This window comes from Mchenga conophoros, linkage group LG22, assembly GCF_057382185.1.
Source record: "Mchenga conophoros isolate Kocher_MC1m ecotype Shallow Benthic linkage group LG22, M_conophoros_male_GT1.1, whole genome shotgun sequence".
Lineage (NCBI taxonomy): Eukaryota > Metazoa > Chordata > Actinopteri > Cichliformes > Cichlidae > Mchenga > Mchenga conophoros.
The window spans coordinates 9,708,838-9,726,599 of record NC_140546.1 but is presented as its reverse complement, the minus strand read 5'-3'; the positions used below and the strand labels follow the sequence as shown (position 1 = coordinate 9,726,599).

At 41.1% G+C, this 17,762-nt stretch overlaps 3 protein-coding genes across 3 annotated transcripts; 2 read left to right on the top strand and 1 right to left on the bottom strand.

The window, feature by feature from the left end:
- The first annotated feature begins 24 nt into the window (after window positions 1-24).
- Window positions 25-7,222, top strand: srsf10b (serine and arginine rich splicing factor 10b). The gene is made up of 6 exons (XM_085262426.1): window positions 25-209; window positions 2,498-2,604; window positions 3,542-3,643; window positions 4,697-4,868; window positions 4,951-5,004; window positions 6,097-7,222. The coding sequence occupies exons 1-6, from the start codon at window positions 145-147 to the stop codon at window positions 6,317-6,319; spliced, it is 723 nt and encodes a 240-aa protein (XP_085118552.1). The 5' UTR covers window positions 25-144; the 3' UTR covers window positions 6,320-7,222.
- A 2,284-nt stretch (window positions 7,223-9,506) lies between these two features.
- Window positions 9,507-15,222, top strand: gja9b (gap junction protein alpha 9b). The gene is made up of 2 exons (XM_085263441.1): window positions 9,507-9,662; window positions 11,698-15,222. The coding sequence occupies exon 2, from the start codon at window positions 11,715-11,717 to the stop codon at window positions 13,218-13,220; it is 1,506 nt and encodes a 501-aa protein (XP_085119567.1). The 5' UTR covers window positions 9,507-9,662; window positions 11,698-11,714; the 3' UTR covers window positions 13,221-15,222.
- A 66-nt stretch (window positions 15,223-15,288) lies between these two features.
- mycbp (MYC binding protein) lies at window positions 15,289-17,749 on the bottom strand. Its single transcript, XM_085263443.1, has 5 exons — window positions 17,457-17,749; window positions 17,159-17,231; window positions 16,997-17,045; window positions 15,591-15,720; window positions 15,289-15,505 (listed from the first exon to the last, which is right to left on the bottom strand). Exons 1-5 carry the CDS (start codon window positions 17,469-17,471, stop codon window positions 15,461-15,463), a joined length of 312 nt encoding a protein of 103 aa, XP_085119569.1. The 5' UTR covers window positions 17,472-17,749; the 3' UTR covers window positions 15,289-15,460.
- Window positions 17,750-17,762: the final 13 nt, after the last annotated feature.

The window sequence follows — 17,762 nt, the reverse complement described above, 5'->3', positions numbered from 1 at the left end:
TTTTTAAGTGCACGCTTTCGTGTAAACGAAGAAGAAGCAGGAAGGCGCCTTTTGAGTGCGCATGCGTTGCTAATTTTTCCCCCTTCGCAGCCTTTCGTTTTCCCTCTAAAAGAAAACATCCTTCTGCTACGTGAGTGTAACTTTATGGCCAGATACATGAGGCCTCCAAACACGTCTTTGTTTGTCAGGAACATCTCTGATGAGTCCAGGTGAGTCCTCGTAAAGAAGCCGCTACTCGTCTACGAGTTAACTCGTGTTAATTGTAGCTAGTTAAGTTAGCCTGGTAGGCAAGGTAGGCCTCAACGTGCAAACTGAAAGGGTAACGCTGACCGGGAGCAGCGCCGCATTTCAAATCTACGTTACGTTATTTTGGCCATATATGTCTTTGTTGTGGTTTTATAAACATTATTAACGTCTGTGTTGCTCTTTAGACGCGAACTTTTTCATGTTTACAGTCAAGCTATCAAAGCTAACTGGCTAACGAAAGCTGGTAAACAGCTCCGTGAAACTTTGAAAGATTTTAAAGGAGGCAAGAAACCCTACAATGTGGATTTAATATGAAGGGGCAAAAATTAATGGCCTCGGCTAACGTTAACCTAATGTTTGTTGGTCGTTATCAATTTTAAACACGCGTGGTTAATTGATTAGTTACAATCTGAGGTCTGTTTGCTGATTTAAGTTTGTATATTTAAATGTGATTAGCACAGAAATTCTCATTTAAACTGGCAAAATACTGACCTCAGAATACACGATCGCAAATGAAAGCTCGTTTTAATTTTGTATGTGTAGCTTGTGAATTAATCTGTACCTGTAATGATTTCCTCATGTATTTGTTATTATCATATTTCATTGTTGTTGTTATATCTAGGTTTAGTCTCAGTGTTAATCTAATCTGACCACACAGGGTTGGTTTAACTTGGTTTTAAAAATACTAAACTTGCTAGATGTGTTAATAACTAGTTAAAGTTTTGCACTAGTATTTAAAAGCAGAGTGAAATGGGTAAATCGATCAGAAATCATCAACATTTTGTTCTCAATCATCTTAGAATTGCCCAAAAAATGTATGGTCCAAAGTTTGGGCATATGCAATGATTGCTGTGATGTTTTAACGCATATATTGAAAATTAAAGGTCAGTCCAACCACTTTCAGGCTTTTTAAACACATTGCAATCTGAGGCAATATTTAAACATGAACATCTCCAAAACTATTAACAACACAAACCAAAATAAGTATCACTGACCTCTTTCACAACTGATTAACTCTGTTTGACATGGATGTTGAAGCTGATTTTAATCTCACTGACACTGTGACCTGAACTTAATTTCCTTAATTTCTTCAATTTTACATTTGCATCTGTGGACGGCCTTGTAACTGTTTATAATGTGTCAGTGCTACACCAATGACATTAACATGAATTGCATGTTAATATTAAAAAGTGTGGATATTTTAAAGGGATAGTTCACCTGAAGAGTGTGGCAAACTGTGAGGAGCTTTTTTGCCCCTATTTTCTAAACATTTCCCAGATTATTTTACTAAAGAAAAAAACAATGGACTACTAGGCAATGAAACTTCTAAAAATTACAATACCCGTGAGCCTTGGTGGCTTTTGCCTTGGAGAAAAGACCAGTCGACTAAAAATGCTTTACATACAAGGACAAAATCTTATCTGGACACAAAATAAAAGATTGTTTCTTAACCAAATTAACATTTTTAAGCTTTATGTGCACAAGTTGAGTGTTTTTCATTTTTGCAATGACTGTGCACATATATAGGCCACAAGAAGAGAAAACCAGTTTCCTGTTAATTTAGGTCACTTGATAAAACAGAGGGTATTTTGTACTTGAGTAAATTACATCCACAACATGGTTCAAATGCTTTATATTTTAATGACAGTTTTGGTATATTTTTCTTTCTTTGAAGGTGAGAAGCTCTCTGAGTGACATTAAAAGCATTTGTATGAAGGGAAAACCCTGAAGTTGTATTTGATATATGATCAGGAAGTCTTATATTCAAAGGGGATGGATGGAAAATGGGCTGATTATGTGACCACAATTGAATCATGAGCAAAAAATACAGGCTGTTGATTTCACTGCTCTCTGATATCGGAACTTAATGTACTGTGGGGCAGGTTAGTTACCATCAGCTGGGTTAACGTGAGACACCTTCGTAATACGGAAGTTACCCAAATCCTGCTTTGTCATCCAGGCCTCTCGTTTCTTGGTTGATTAATAAATAAATAAATTTTAAAAATGCCCAAAAGAGCTCCTCAGTGTTTGCCACCTGCTCTGTTTAAAAACAGTCCTGCTGGGATACAAATTGTCTTTGAGCTCTTTTAACAGGTGGATCACCCTCCAGGTAAGAGGAAACAAAATGTACTCTGAGGTGAACTGTCCCTTTATTCAGCAGCTGCTCTTCCAGCTGTTGCCACTGGTTGATGATGTAGGTAGAGATGCCCGTGATGGTCAGTTGAGTTATACTTGTATTTACGGTGTTCAGGCCTGAGGATTTGCGGCGTGAGTTTGGCCGCTATGGGCCGATAGTAGATGTCTACATCCCACTTGACTTCTATACACGTCAGCCAAGAGGATTTGCATACATTCAATATCCTTTCCCAATGACTTTTAACTGTGTATGCTGCTGCTAACAAATTATTTAAATTTCCTTTCGGCAGAGAAGATTTTTATTAATTTATTTTTTGTGATGCATTTTCTTTTTGCACATAATCTGATTGAATATCTAACACGCATATTTCTCTGTTATTGCTTCAGAAAATGTAAACGCGTCCAGTTGTGGAAACCGGCCACAAAGAGTTACAAAGACCCATATAGAGTAGCTGTAAAGACACACAGACCTGCAGGATCAGAGGGAGGGAAAAGGTTGAAAAGAGAAAGTAAAGCATGAAGAGGAAAAAGGGAACGGAGACAAAGCTTGGATTTGGATATGGCGGCAAAGAATGGGGAAAAGAAAAAGAGGTTTAAGAGGAGAAAGCAAGCAGGAAACCCCCGAGTCTCTGTGGGAGTCGGTTAAAGAGTGTAAAGATCAAGATGAAGTTCAAAGTCAAGCATGGGCAAAGGTAACAAGTCTGAATTATTTTGTATCCTCCCATCCACAAATTTGACATGACACCAAAATCAGCTTTCCCTGTGACACTGATGAAACGATTTAATCCAGTCTTATTGTGTTTGATTTTATTTTTTTATATATAGTCACTGTCGTGATCCCTCAAGACAGTTAGATGATATGTTTGAAAAGAGCTTGCTTCATCTTTTATCCCTTAAAAAAAAAAAAAAAAGCAGTCAGCTGAGCGTGTTTGTGTTGTTTTCTCACCTGTCTTACAGTAATGTAAACGGTGTCTTTTTATAAATGTTTTTACATGGTAAACTGGGCCTCACAAATTTAACTAAAGTAAACGTTTATGAAGTGCATGGTTCTTTTTCTTGAGAAGCCTTTTATTTGTTTAGGAGAAAAAAAAACATTTCTTTAAATTTGTGAGGCCTTAAAAAAAGAGAAAGAAACAGAAACCTTAACCACTCAGCATATTTGAGGACGTGCGTGATGCCGAAGATGCTCTTCACAGCCTGGACAGGAAGTGGGTCTGTGGTCGCCAGATTGAAATCCAGTTTGCACAGGGCGACAGGAAGAGTAAGTGTCTGGTTTTTGTGTCTGAATTAGATTCAAACACTTTGAAATATTTTTGCTGTTGGTTTAAATATTAATCTGTGACTTCCAATGATAGAAAAATGTGTGACCAGCTCGGTTTTATCTCTTTAAAAGGAACCCTGATTATTTATTATTTATTAATATTTAGCTGGTGGTCTCCTCCCCATGAAACATGGCGTTTAAAATTAGACCCATTTCCAACAACATGCCGGTACTCTGTTTTCAACATCTGCAGACACTGAATTTATCTGACACCAGTTTAGTATTAGGAAGCTTTCCTCAGTGTGAAGAACAACTGGAAATTATCCTTTTATTTATAAGGAGACATCAGAATCGACTCTAACATTGTCCTGTTAACTTTTCAAAATATAGAAAACAAGCAGATTTACTGAGTAAATTGGTGAGAATGCATAAGTGTTATTCATGCAATTTATCTGCACTGGTCTCATTTCAGCTCAGTTACGCTGCTTTGGTTGTTGCATGAGCCAACGGTTACATCAGCACACTGGCTTAAGCTGCTGAGGTGTGCTGCAGTCTCATCTGGAATGATACATGTCGCCACTCAGGCAAAAACAAATAACCTGCATCAGTTCTGTGGCTCCACACATTTATTTAACATGCAAAAGATTTAACGGTTTGATGCCAGGAGGAGACAGAAATCCATTTGTGGTCGCATCAGGACAAACGGTATAAAATCTGCTGAATTAAATATGTGGAGCTACCCACTGTGGCGAGTCAGTGTAGTAAAAGCTTCCCAATGAGCCTTACATTAGTACACTCTTGTTCAAGCTGTTAGGCATCATTACCCAGACTGCACTGTGACATAAACAACAGTCACGAACTGAGACTGAAAGGATTCCCCCTTCCCCCTCAACGTTTTAACAACCAAGAAATCTGCAGTATGCGTCGTCATAGTCGGGGTTCCTTTTAAATCACGTTTTCAGATTTGTTAAGTGTTTAAAATTAAGCATCAACCATCATGGTTTTAATTGTTTTCTGCTTTAACCACTTCTTCCTCCTCTTCTTTTTCACCAGCACCAAATCAGATGAAATCAAAGGAGCGGCGTTCCCCAGGAAGATCCTCCCGGTATGACGACTACGATCGAGACAGCCGGCGCCGACGGTCACGCAGCCGCAGTTACGAAAGATACAGGTCGCGCAGCCCGTCTTACGATCGCCGCCGCAGACGTTCGGAGAGTCCTCGAGAGTGAGTTAATCTCTCAGAAGAGAGTCGGTCGGTCCCAAGTGTTCTTTGTGAGAAGGAAAATAACGTTTTCATTTTTCCTTAGGTCTCGTGGACGGGTGTATGGAAGAGGAAGAAGCAGGAGCCGCGAGGATGACAGGTACAACTTCTCTTCTAGACTAAGACCACATTTACACAGATGTAGCCTGTCTGTTGTTTTGCTTCCTAAAATCCATCTTTGTAATGTGCTACTGCAACCAGAAGGTGGAAGTAATGTAGATTTTCTTTGCCAACAACCATTAAATGACAAATAGGATAACGTGAGACTAAATGCCCTGGAATACCCACGTCACAATACAATACAACACTTGTGTCCTCAGTTCAGCTGCAGCGGTACAACACACCAGGTTGGAAAAATCGAGAGGTGCAGAAACAGCAGCTTGTTAATTTGACGTCAGCTTTGTCATACAAAGGCGACTCCAGATGGTAGAAGGACTCGAAGGAAAGAAATGAAATGAGTTCAATGAAGAAAGTGTTTCTCTGCAGTTGACAGCTGCTCATTTCCATAATCGCAGTTAACACGAGTCCTTTATTTACTTATTTTTTCATCGACTGCCATTTGTTTTAGAGACAGCTACTGAATGAAGACTGTCGTGTCCAGATGAACTGAAAGATGCAGGTTGGGTGTAAAGCAAGGTGTGACGCGTTTATTTATTTAAAATACAGAAGGAACCAGGTGGTCCAGCCATCGTGGCTCTATGTTGTGTGTGTCAGCATCAAATTGTTGGACAGTGTCAGTCTTAAACCATTTGGCGCACACAGCAGCACAGCTGGGTGAAAACTGGTAGCTTCATGAACTGGTTTTTAAGCTCTTTTGTACTGATGTGGTGATATTATTGAACCCCACAGTCTTTTCCTCCTTTACATACATTACTGTTCATGTTATCCATGTTCTACCAGTTATTGTTAGATCTAATATGCGTCATTTCATCTGTAACGGTGCCCACAAGTTAGAAATTCATGGGATATCATCAGATTTGACTCTTGGGGAGTAACCCTAATGATCCTTATGCTCCGAGGAGGAAATTCCACATTTAACACTCATCAGTTTTCAGTTTTAATGAGAGAAGAGGCGGAAAAAATAAGGACCAGACAGTCAATCACGTCACCCCACAGCCAGTTGAAAGTAAAATCTGATCTGCACTGCATCTAAAAGTGTGACGTATCACTCTTTTACTTTGTGTGCCTTCAGATACAAGCAGAGACCCCGGAGAGTCTCCAGAGAGCGATCCCGCTCCAGATCCGCATCTCCACGAGAGAACGTCAAACCGCCGTCCACCTCCCACTACGTTGAGGAAGAAGTCCGACAGACGCATTCCCCGTCCCGCTCCAGGTCCCAGTCTGCGTCGAGATCACACTCTCGCTCACGTTCTCGGTCCCGGTCCTGGGCCGGGCGCAAGACAGGAGGACGCTAAAGCAGAACCCACTCCCCACCCCGTTCCCCCGGTTCTGTCAGACAGAGCAGAGCTGGTCGTTTTGTTAAGTAAAGGTGTTTGTTTGCCATGAATGTAACGTCCATTTGTAGAAAGCTCGTTTTCGCTATTCCATTTTAAGAACAGCGCTGCAGCTCCTCGGCTTGGTTTTATAAAGTTGTTCGGTGATATTTCTCTTTAGGAGCAAGATTCAGCGGTTTCTGCGCTCAGCCTGACGGGAAGAATATCCAGTCTTTTTTATATATACAACCAGTTACTGATGATTTTTGTTTTCTAAACCCTATGCACCCACTTTTGCTAAACAATCCCTGACATTCAGTATTCTAAGGAAGTATTGAGTCTGTTGGTGAACCAAATGCATCTTTGTGTGTTTTATAACTAATCATGTACTAGGTACTTTACTGTCAGCCAGTTTCACCGCTGTTTTTTAAATTTACATTTGTTCGACAGCGATAAACCATCACCATGAGATAAATGTGTTCAAGGTTTTTTTAAAGATGTGTTTTATGGAAGAAACCGAGAACTTCTTGAAAGAAAAGGAATTAAAGCTGATGGTGTGCGTCTGCAGTTTAGTCAAGTACATGAGCACGGGTGCTAAAACGCACAGAGGTGATGCTGGGGTCCCTAAAGTGTTAAAGACGTCAACAACAAGCTGACCTATACGGTCATTTGTTTTCTTTGTGGTGTTTTCTGTAAGAGTTAAACCCTTTTTTTTTTTTTTTGTTTTCCCCCCAAGTTGTTGTTTCTTTGAGGAGAAGCAGGTTTACTTGACGGTGTTTTTCAGAACAACTCGTGTCGCTGCATGTTTTATTCTTATCTTCTATCTTTAGTAGGGAAAAAACTGTTATTTTGATTAATAAATGGTTAACTTTCGGTTAAAGAAAACATTGCGTGGCTTGTTTTTGTACTTGCTTGACCAAAGTTCATTATTGAACACAATTCAGAGTTTTCTCCTCCTCGGAGACCTCGGTGTCCTGTGGATCCCCAGCGTCTGCCTGGAAAACGGAGCAGGACAGTCTGTGAGCACGGCCCCGTCCATCGATTTCCTTTTAATGGAACAACTGAAATTAGATTCTCAGCAAAGAGGCAGCCATGGATGAAATCGGACGTGTCTCATTGATCGCTGTACTGGAAAAATGCATCAGTCAGATGAATAAAGCTGCAGATGGTGGAAGTCCTTATCAACCATGCAGTCACCAGTATGAGCATAATCACAAAAACAAGAGGCTGCACCACGATGATGCTGTAATCAGACGGGTTTCTGGGTTTCTCTCAGTCCCTGCCACTCCTGGTCAGTTTAATCCAGCTGTACTCCACCCTGTAAAGATTGTAGTGTCACATCTATGATGTCAGTTATCCTTAAACCCCTAAAACTCCTGTTTGGACTTTTTGTACCTGCCACCTTCTAAAAAAACACACAAAATGTACAGAGATGAGCTGTAACGGCTGAAGATCGAGCTTCATTTATTGTTTCTACTGCTTTTCTATCTGAGCAGAACTGAACAGCTACATCACCAGTATCATTTAAGGTGAACTATGAGGGGGGTTCAATACTCAAGATCAGGTTTATTTTCAGTATAAGGCTGAAGATTTGGTAAACAGACTGATTCCTATAACACATTTCTATTTGAATACTTTAAACATGTCTCAATCACACAAGCACTTTCTCTGTTTACACTGCAGTGAATAGGTTGGGAGCATAAACACATACTCGGGGTTCAGTGTCTTGCCCAAGGATACTTTGACATGCAGACTAGAGCAGCTGGGTTCAAACCACCAGCCTTCCGATTCAAAGATGACCTGAGCCACGGCCATCTATGTTTAATAATTAATGTGTTAAGAAATTAGTTGTGAGGCGGGGCTCCTGGAAGAGCTTAAAAAGTTCTGTGTGAATGTAGGGGAAAATATTCCAGCCTGCAGGGTTGGAACCGTAGATGATCATTACCAGGACATGACCCCAGGCTCACATTGTTGTGATTTACACCACCACCAACCTGCCTATTCAGTGTACTGTTTCACTGGTTAAATATAACAGCCTGATGTTTGAACACCCTTATTTTTATAAGAATTATTTGCTTGTTGTAGCAGAAATAGGAAACAAAGATAAACCAGACAAACACTGGTTGTACATTTTACTCTACATAAATCAAATAAATCTTTTTTTCTGGTTGATTGATAGATAAGCACCATAGACAGTTTATGATTGGCAGGTTGACAGATGAGGTCAGGCAGGAGTCTGTTCGCAGACGACGTTGTGATCTTCAGAGGTGTTAGAGAACCTGGAGAGTTGGAGGTATGAGCAGTCAGTCGAAGCAAGACTTGCCAGATGGCAGCAAGACCTGTTGTGAGGAGGAGGAGAAGATTCATGAGTGTGGTGGAGGAGGGTTGGAGTGACAGAGGACGATACTAGGGATAGGGTGAGAGGGAGGCAGGGACTGTGGGGTCCCATAAAGGGAGCAGATGAAATCCATTATGCAAGAAAAACTCTGCAAATTACAAAGTTCCTTCATGGAGGAAAACAAAATGAATAGATATGCATCTATGAAGGTGCATTAAGAAAAAAATAGGCTTTTTCTTTGAATTCCTCATTAATTTGTGCAATTTTAAAAACATATTCTGGTAAATAGTCAAACAAATATTCATGAAAACAATTAGCCTGAAAAAACAAACATGGAGGCGCATGTAGTAAAGCTCTCTATTGTCTATTGTGACATCTGTTGTTGGAATAAAGTAGAATTGAGGTTCTGTAAAATTAATATCTCTAGTTTTGGGAGTACCGGTCTTCAATTCGTTTGTTTGTTTGTTTGTTTTGTCCTCGGGTAAGATCCAAAAATATCCTACTGTTTAGAAAATGAGAGCGCCGTCTCAGAACCCATATTCCCACCAAGGCCCAGCCCAGTTCACCCAGTTCTGTGCTGCTTTCATCTAAATTTAGAGGATCAAACCAGTCCAGGATCCTCTGGGTTCAACCAGAAATAGGCGACAGACAACCAAATATTTTGGAGCACATTTCACCCCTGATGACTCGCAGGAACTGGCAGGTCGTCCATTCATACTGCTGCGAGGTAAATGGCAGCAGACCATTGCCACGGAATTGATTGATGGTGTTTCACACTCTATAAGTCGAGAAGAGTTAGTGCCAGCTCGCCTCATTTGTTTTTGCCCAGTTCATGACCAACAGCAGGGAGTTATATGTCTACCAGTGGGAAGATTTTACCTTTGATAAGAGATGAAAAATAAAGAAAAAATGCTTTCATAGGTCAGAAATCGGCAGCGTTACATCAAAAAGGCTTTTATGGTTACATTTTTATATGGAAGATAAAAGGTGAGTTAATGCTAAGTTATTGATTTGTATTTAAAATGATCGGTTGTGTCTGGTTTTACTCATTTATCTGGAAGTTTTTATAATGATGACACAAAATAGTGGTGAATAGACTCCTGTCTCAAATGGTGTCTGCTGGGCTGTGGTTTAGTTGTAACTCAGTAAGCTGGGGCTTTTATTCTGCAGGAATGATGATTACATTTAAAAGCATCAGCAGTGAAATGTAACCTAACAGTATTGTATTTTTTTTTAAATCACACTATAAAATAATTACTGCTGTATCAGCATGTAACAAGCATTTTAAAGCCATTTTTCTTATGTTTCAGCTCATTTTGAAAACTAGCTTTGCCGTGTAAATTTTGAATATTTAAAAAAATAAGCAATTGAAGCTCTTCTCTGGGATTAGGTTATTCTCAGATATTACCTGGTATATGCTCCTTTGCATCCTTTTTTTTTAAACTTGTTCGCTAATTAACAACTACACAAAAAAATGTAAATACATCACACATTAAAAAGATGATAAGTGAAATTTTTCTAACCTTAAAGAAAGTGACTTATTTTCATGCTCAAAATGAAAAGCAGCAGACAAATGTTCAGGTTCACACTGAAATAAAGATCTAACTGATGTGAATGAATTTTTATACCTTCTAAATTACACTGTGCTGTTCTGTTCCTTTGATATAATATAAAATATCAATAAACCATTTTAAAGATAGTCTTAGTCAGTAGTCTTCGTCTCTATCCATAAAAACATGCAAAACCTTTAAATACACCCGCGTTCCCCTTCACAGTTTTCTCCTTTTGTTCTATGAAAATCCTGTTCTGACCACTGGCACATGTGCATCTGTGATTTCACCACACGTGAAAAGCAAACATCAGCTTCTGTTTCCAATGGGCTACATGGACTTGTACTTTTCAGGATTGTAACGCTGCATCCTGTTGCATGTAAGGGCAATCTTCAAACTTGTTAACGGATTAGCTGCAGCTCAGGAGGTAAAGCAGGTCACCTACTGATCGGAAGGTTAGTGGTTCGATTAGTAGTAGTCCCTGGCTCCTCCAATCTGCATGTCAAGTATCCTTGGGCAAGATACTAACCCCAAATTGCTCTCTGATGCATCCGTCGGAGTGTGAATGTGTGTGAATGTAGTTATAAAGCACTCAGTTTAGAGGGAGTGCTTGTGAGAATGGGTGAATGTGGCATGTTGTACAGAGTGCTTTGAGTACTCCGGGAGAGTAGAAAAGCACTATATAAGAACCCATCCATTTACCATTTTTTCATATACAGCGCTTTCCTACTATACCTGAGTACCGGAGCTTTATACAACATGCCCTTCACTCATTCATTCATTCAGCTATTAATCCAAGCATGTTCGCACACATACAGACTCTGATATTTACTTGGGGTTCAGTATCTTGCCAAAGGATATTTGACCTCCATCTACCTCCTAAGCTGCAGCCGCCCCATATGTGGTGTGTGTCTCGTTTTAACTGTGGCTTACTACCCACCTTAAATGACAAGTAGCCAGACTTATTGCAATTATTTTAAAGTGGTCTTGGGCAGTAATTCTCCAGACTTTCTGAAGAGCTTTCAAAGTTTATCTTTGTCACTTATCAACAGAGAGCTACAACAGTGAAGATCTACTGGCATCTGTAAAATACGGTGGGGGCTGTCAATGCATGGGGCTTAATTTCAGCTGGTGTTGTTAAGGATCTGCTGAAAAGTACCTTCACATTTTGATCTATCATGCAACACCATCTGGGATGAATCTGATTGGCTTCCTTTTTTGTTTCACTGCCAATGCAGTAAAAGCATCCCTAGACAGTGGAACATTACTGAAGCAGTGTGGGATCATGTTTATGGAGTACATAAAAAAAGCAGCCAAGATCCAAAGAAGAGCTTTGAATGTCCTTTAGGAAGGTTGAAAGGTTCTCATTCTGACAGAGAGAAGGTGAGATCACAGGTGCACAGAGCAAGTGGTTAGAAGAAACACTGAACTCCTAGTATATAAATGAGTTTCTCTCTCTTTTTTTGTTACAGAGCTGCTAAAGTAGAAAATGGGAGACTGGAACTTCCTTGGTGGGGTCTTGGAGGAGGTGCATATCCACTCCACCATGGTTGGCAAGATCTGGCTGACCATCCTGTTCATATTCCGAATGCTGGTCCTGGGCGTCGCCGCAGAAGACGTTTGGAATGACGAGCAGTCCGACTTCATCTGCAACACCGAGCAGCCGGGGTGCCGGAATGTATGCTATGACCAGGCCTTCCCTATTTCCCTCATCCGCTACTGGGTGCTCCAGGTGATATTTGTGTCCTCGCCCTCCCTGGTGTACATGGGTCATGCCATCTACCAGCTGCGGGCTCTGGAGAAGGAACGCCACTGCAAGAAAGTGGCTCTCCGGCGGGAGCTGGAGGCGGTGGATGCAGAGCTGACAGAGGTGAAGAAGAGGATTGAAAAGGAGATGAGGCAGCTGGAGCAGGGGAAGCTCAACAAAGCACCACTGAGGGGCTCTCTGCTGTGCACCTACGTGGCCCACATTGTTACGCGCTCAGTGGTGGAGGTCAGCTTTATGACGGTTCAATACATCCTGTATGGAAACCGCCTGAGCACCATTTACAAGTGCGAGAGGGAGCCGTGTCCTAACGTGGTGGACTGCTTCGTCTCGAGACCAACAGAGAAAACTGTTTTCATGATGTTCATGCAAGCTATCGCCTGCATCTCTCTCTTCCTCAGTCTGCTGGAGATCATGCACCTTGGCTTCAAGAGGATTAAGAAGGGCATTCTGGACTACTACCCACACCTGAAGGATGACCTGGACGATTATTATGTCAGCAAGTCGAAAAAGGACTCAGTGATGCATCAGGTTTGCATGGGAACGACTGTGGGACGCAAGAGTACGATTCCCACAGCACCAAGCGGGTACACGTTACTGCTGGAGAAACAGGGCAACGGACCCAACTACCCTCTCCTCAACGCCTCCTCCGCCTTCGTCCCAATTCAAGGGGACCCTGGTGGAAAGCCGGACAGTCAAAAGGAGGGCAAGGAAGGAGTCCCGAGTCCCACAGAGCACAACAACAACTCCAACAATACCAGCAGTGAGACGCGGTCCCCTCCTTCAGACAAACAGGAGCAACGAGAAGATCAATCCCCACCACATCACGAGGACCTGGAGCGTGCAAGATCTGAGTACCCCACCCTGCCTGTTTCAGATGCCTCCTGCAGCACAGCGCTGTCAGGCTTCACGAGGAAGACACGAAGGATCACCCCACCGTGGAACTGCTCCACAGTCGTGGAGGGAAATGGCACAGACAGCGGAGACTCCTACAACGGGAACAACAGCATGAAGCTACGAAGCGGCGGCGGCCCCAGAGCAAGGATCCTCTCCAAGTCAGACATTAAGAGACAGAGCAGACCCCAGAGCCCGGACTCTGCAGGGGAGCTGAGCTCTATATCTCGACACAGCCGGGAGAGCAATAGTCCCGCCGCCTCCCCACCAAACCGGCGAGTGTCAGCTGCCAGCAGCGCCAGCAGCAGACGAGCCCCGACTGATTTACAGATATGAGGACTGCTTAGAAGAAGCCATTAAAACACGATTACTGCACCTTTTTCACAGTTTAGACTTCTTTAAAAGACAATCACAAAAAGCCTGTAGAGATTATGCTTGTGCCAGACATTCTCCAGTCTTAGAAAGAGCATATGACAAACAAGCAGCCTAACATCTACTCTTCCTTTTAGAGGGATTCATACTAGGATGCACAGCCTTGTTTTCTCAGATTTCCAGGTCAGTTTCAGGCTATCAGAATGAGCTTCAACCCTCAAACAATCAAGCTATAAAGCTATGTTAGCAGCTGACATGACTGAGTGGGGCCTCATGATGTTTGATGATAAGTCGATTTATGAGTTATTCTGAAATGTTTTAATGGTCAAATGAAGGCTGAAGGGTCACACACGCTGAACTGTTTAACTGAAACATGCACCTAGCACTGAATTATTGCTAAACTTAGCTATCACAGATAAGAATGGGTCCTTGTCTCAGAAACCAACTTAAGAAAATGCCGACTTTTATGTTTGTGTGGTGCACTGTGCGCTAAACACATCTGCTCAAATGCTTTATTAACCTTTCATTTTTTCATATTTACAATTAAAATAAAGGCTTGCAGGTAATTCACAGACAGTATAAAAGATGGGCAGGGAACTGTAGCATCCTCAGTGGCTAACAAGCTATCAAGTGGTAAGCCAATGAGCATTTCCTGGATAATCCTTCTTCCTTAGAATATCCATTTACTTCCTGTTTTCCTGTTTTTTGACTTAATGTTTTAATAATATGACCCAAACGGAGTGACTTAACCCATAAACTATTTGAGAAAGTGTTTGCAGAGCTCAGGGCAGAGGGCTGCTTCCCCATTGACTTCTTTGAGACCCAGGTTGTTTTTGAAATCACAGGAATCACCCCCTGGTGGACATGAGTAAGAATGCAGGTTTAAAGCGTTTCTGCATTGGCTTCACTTTTCAGACCTCGAACCTGCGCCTATGTTTTATACTGTCTGAGAGTTCATAGCAAGTGTTGTTTTCTCTCTTTTGACCTCGACTTAAATAACAGTACTGACTAGGATCATTTACCTCATTAACATAATGCCTTTTATAGATTTCTTTCTTTTCTTTTGACAAGGGGGGATTTTAGTTTGCCTTTTAACTTGTCAGGGGTGAGACTGAGCGGGCCCACTGGCTGGTGGAGACTGATTTTGCACCTCTGCATCATAATTATGATTTCAATCATTTTTATGCAACAAAGGAGTCAACTTGAGTCATCTGTTTTCTTTGTTACGTTTGACATGAAATATCTTCAAGACTTTTCCAGCAGTAAATTTCACTTGCAGCAAAACATGAGTGGTTAGAAAATAACATGCATATAAGCCACAATGATGTTTCCATGACTGTTGCCACACAAGTGAGCCAATTCCTGCCAACAAGTGAGTAAATCTGTAGGATTTACAGAGAATGGTCTGAAAAACAAAATACCCAATGAGCAGCTGTTCTCTGGGTAATATTTGTTGACTGGGAGCAGCCAGACTTCCCTGAGATTAAATGACAGTAATTGAAATAACAAATCATTACAACAAAGAGCATCTCTGAACGCACCAAAGCTTGAAGCAAATGTGCTACAGCAGCAGAAGACTACATCGCGTGCCGCTCCTGTCCACGAAGAGCAGGAAACTGAAGGTACAGTTCACACTTACTCACCAAACTCAGACAACTGAATACGGGAACAAACCTGCCTGGTCTGATAAGTAAAAATTACTGCAATGCCATTTGGATGGTAGGGTTAGAATTTGGTGTAGAAAAACAGAAAAGGATGGATCCAACATGCCTCAAGTCATGGTTCAGACTGGGAGTGGTGGTGTAGATCACAGTGTGATTTTCTTGCTACACTTTAGGCCTGTTATTAGCAAGTATATGTACCTAAGAAATAACCAGAGTGCACACATGTTCTGGTAACTACTTCCTGCAGGATCCTTTGTAGCCAGACACTTCAGTCAGTCGCAGCATCTGAATTCATCCATGATGAAGCTTTAATAACAAATGAAGAATTTCCATCAGCAAAATCAAGGACCTTCAGGACAGAGAAAGGCTGATGCTGAAATGTCATTTTTAATTTAGAAAGCTTCTTGTTATACAACAAAAAAAATAAAATAACAGTGATTTTGCATTCACTGTACATCCATTGTTTAATAAACATTTACATACAAACAAGGCTTTAGTAACATTTTTCTTTTTATTCCTCCACAAAAGCAAAGAAAACCTCTACTCTGCTGCTTCCCCATCAGGCGATGGTTCATACTGCATCAGCTGGAAGATGAGGAGGAAAACGAGAAGGTTAAAGGTCACAGAATCCAGACCAAATATAGACATGTGATTATCTGTAAACGCTCACCCTGCTCCTCAGCTCTTTGTTCTCCTCCATGAGCTCGCTGCACTTCTGTTGTAGGTCAGCCAGCTCCGTACGAAGAGCCTCTGTGTCTGCTGGCTCTGGACCAGCTGCCCCGAGATGAAGCTTTATGAAACTGTTGCCATGGTTAAGGGTTAACGAGTGCATGGACATTTTACCCATCAATACTATCTAATTTTATTAGAGCAGAACAAGGTCCAACTCGGTTCTGCATGTTAATTCAGGAGAATGATGATCCAGTTTGTAGGTTGGAGAGACTGGTGCAGGAGAATGACTCCTTAGCTTAAGAACTGTTGGCCTGTGACAGACTCACCCACTGCAAGTATCCTGCAGTATTTAAACATGTGAAGAACACAGAATAAATCAAACCCCATGAACAGATTACAAAAAAACCCTTAGATTTTAAATCTGCTGCCATAACAAGAAACTGGCTTTTCCACAATAAAACTGCCGAGTGATTATTTGGTCTAGCCTACATCCTTGCAGTATACCGAGATGCACAGAACATCAACATATTGATGAATTTTGATGCAGTTGATTTCCCCTTTCTACATAGCTGAAGAATTGGAGATGTTAAGATTTTTATTGTGAATTAAAACTCAAAGTCTTAAAGGCTGCCATTCATCTCTAAATGGACCAGGAGTCACCTCATTGCCCATCTGAAGGTTTCAGGGGACAACGGTGCATTTAAATAATCGATTTGACTGCAATCGTAACATTTTAAGACTGATAATACCATAAATAAAAAATAATAAACTATTTTATTTTAAATGCAGTGGTTTAAGCTCTAAACCTGTTTATATTGAGTGAAATTTTGTGAAAAAGTATTGCCAACTTCCAGATCTTATTTTTACATATTTGCTGCATTTAAATATTCCACATGATCAAACAAATATTGGACAAAAATAACCTGACCGTCCACTTCCTAATGACTCAAATAATAATGAAAGTTTTGGAAGGCTTTATCTAGTCAAAGTTTGGACTTAAACTGGCTAATCGAGCTAATAAACAATAAACATAACAATAAAAAAATAAAGTGTGGCTGAAGTAAACCAGTTTTGCAAAGAAGAGCGAGCCAAAATTCCTCCATAGTGATGTGAAAGACTTGTTACTAGTTATACCAAAGAGTTGCAGTTCTTGCTGGTGGCAAAACCAGTTATTAGGTTTAGGGGGAATCACTTTTTCCACATAAGGCCTGGTAATTCTGGATAACTTTTTCCCCTCAATAAATGAAATAATAATTTAAAACCAGCATTTCCAATATTAAAACCCAGTAGATCTGAAACATACAAGTGTGACATATCTTTTTTGCTTTGAAGATAGAGCCACATCAGAAACTAATTGTTACCACCTGAGGTTGTAGTAAGGCTGCAAAAATGAGAAAAGGATACTCCAGTGCATTGTTAGGTTTCTCAGGCTCCTCATAAAGAGCAACTAAAACTGCAAGAAAGAGGGGGAGCACGGATATCAGTAAAAACAAATTAAAAGACTGTTTCACAGAATGCATTATCGTTAATGTCACCAGGCTGAACGGGGGGAGGGGGTCCATTTACCGCTTGTTAAGGTGTCGAGGACTCCAGATTTTTCGAGGTACCTTCTAAATTGCTCCCGCTTCGACTCAGAGGCCTGAAAAAGACAAATAGTTGGATGACACACAAGTTGGGAGCCCATTCATACACCGACATAAAGAGCGCTATAAAAACTGTTTTCAGCCCATGGTGCCTTCACTGCCTTCCACCGTGTTGGCGAGCAGGGGTCACGTTGTTATGACGCTAGCTAGCTAGTTTTACAAACTTTAAATGTACCACGTAAAACATAACAGCTACAGAAAGTAAGGCCAAAAATACTTACTCTATATTGAGCCATGACTTCAATAATAGCCGTGTAACTCCGGGTCGTCTACAATGTGCGAAACGGAAAATAACTCGGGACTAGCTGCAGCTGTTTGAATGCTACGCAGGAGGTGACTCTGTTGCCATAACAACACATCAAATCATGCGGAAATGAAGTTCTTCCGATAAACAATCAGCTTGTAAAAGGAGAAGAAAGACTACAGAGTAGCTGTCAAAATAAGATACATTTAAACAATAAAGAAACGTAAGTTGTTCCGTTTGCGAGTAAACAACTGAAACGCCTCAGACATCGAAACGAGACGAT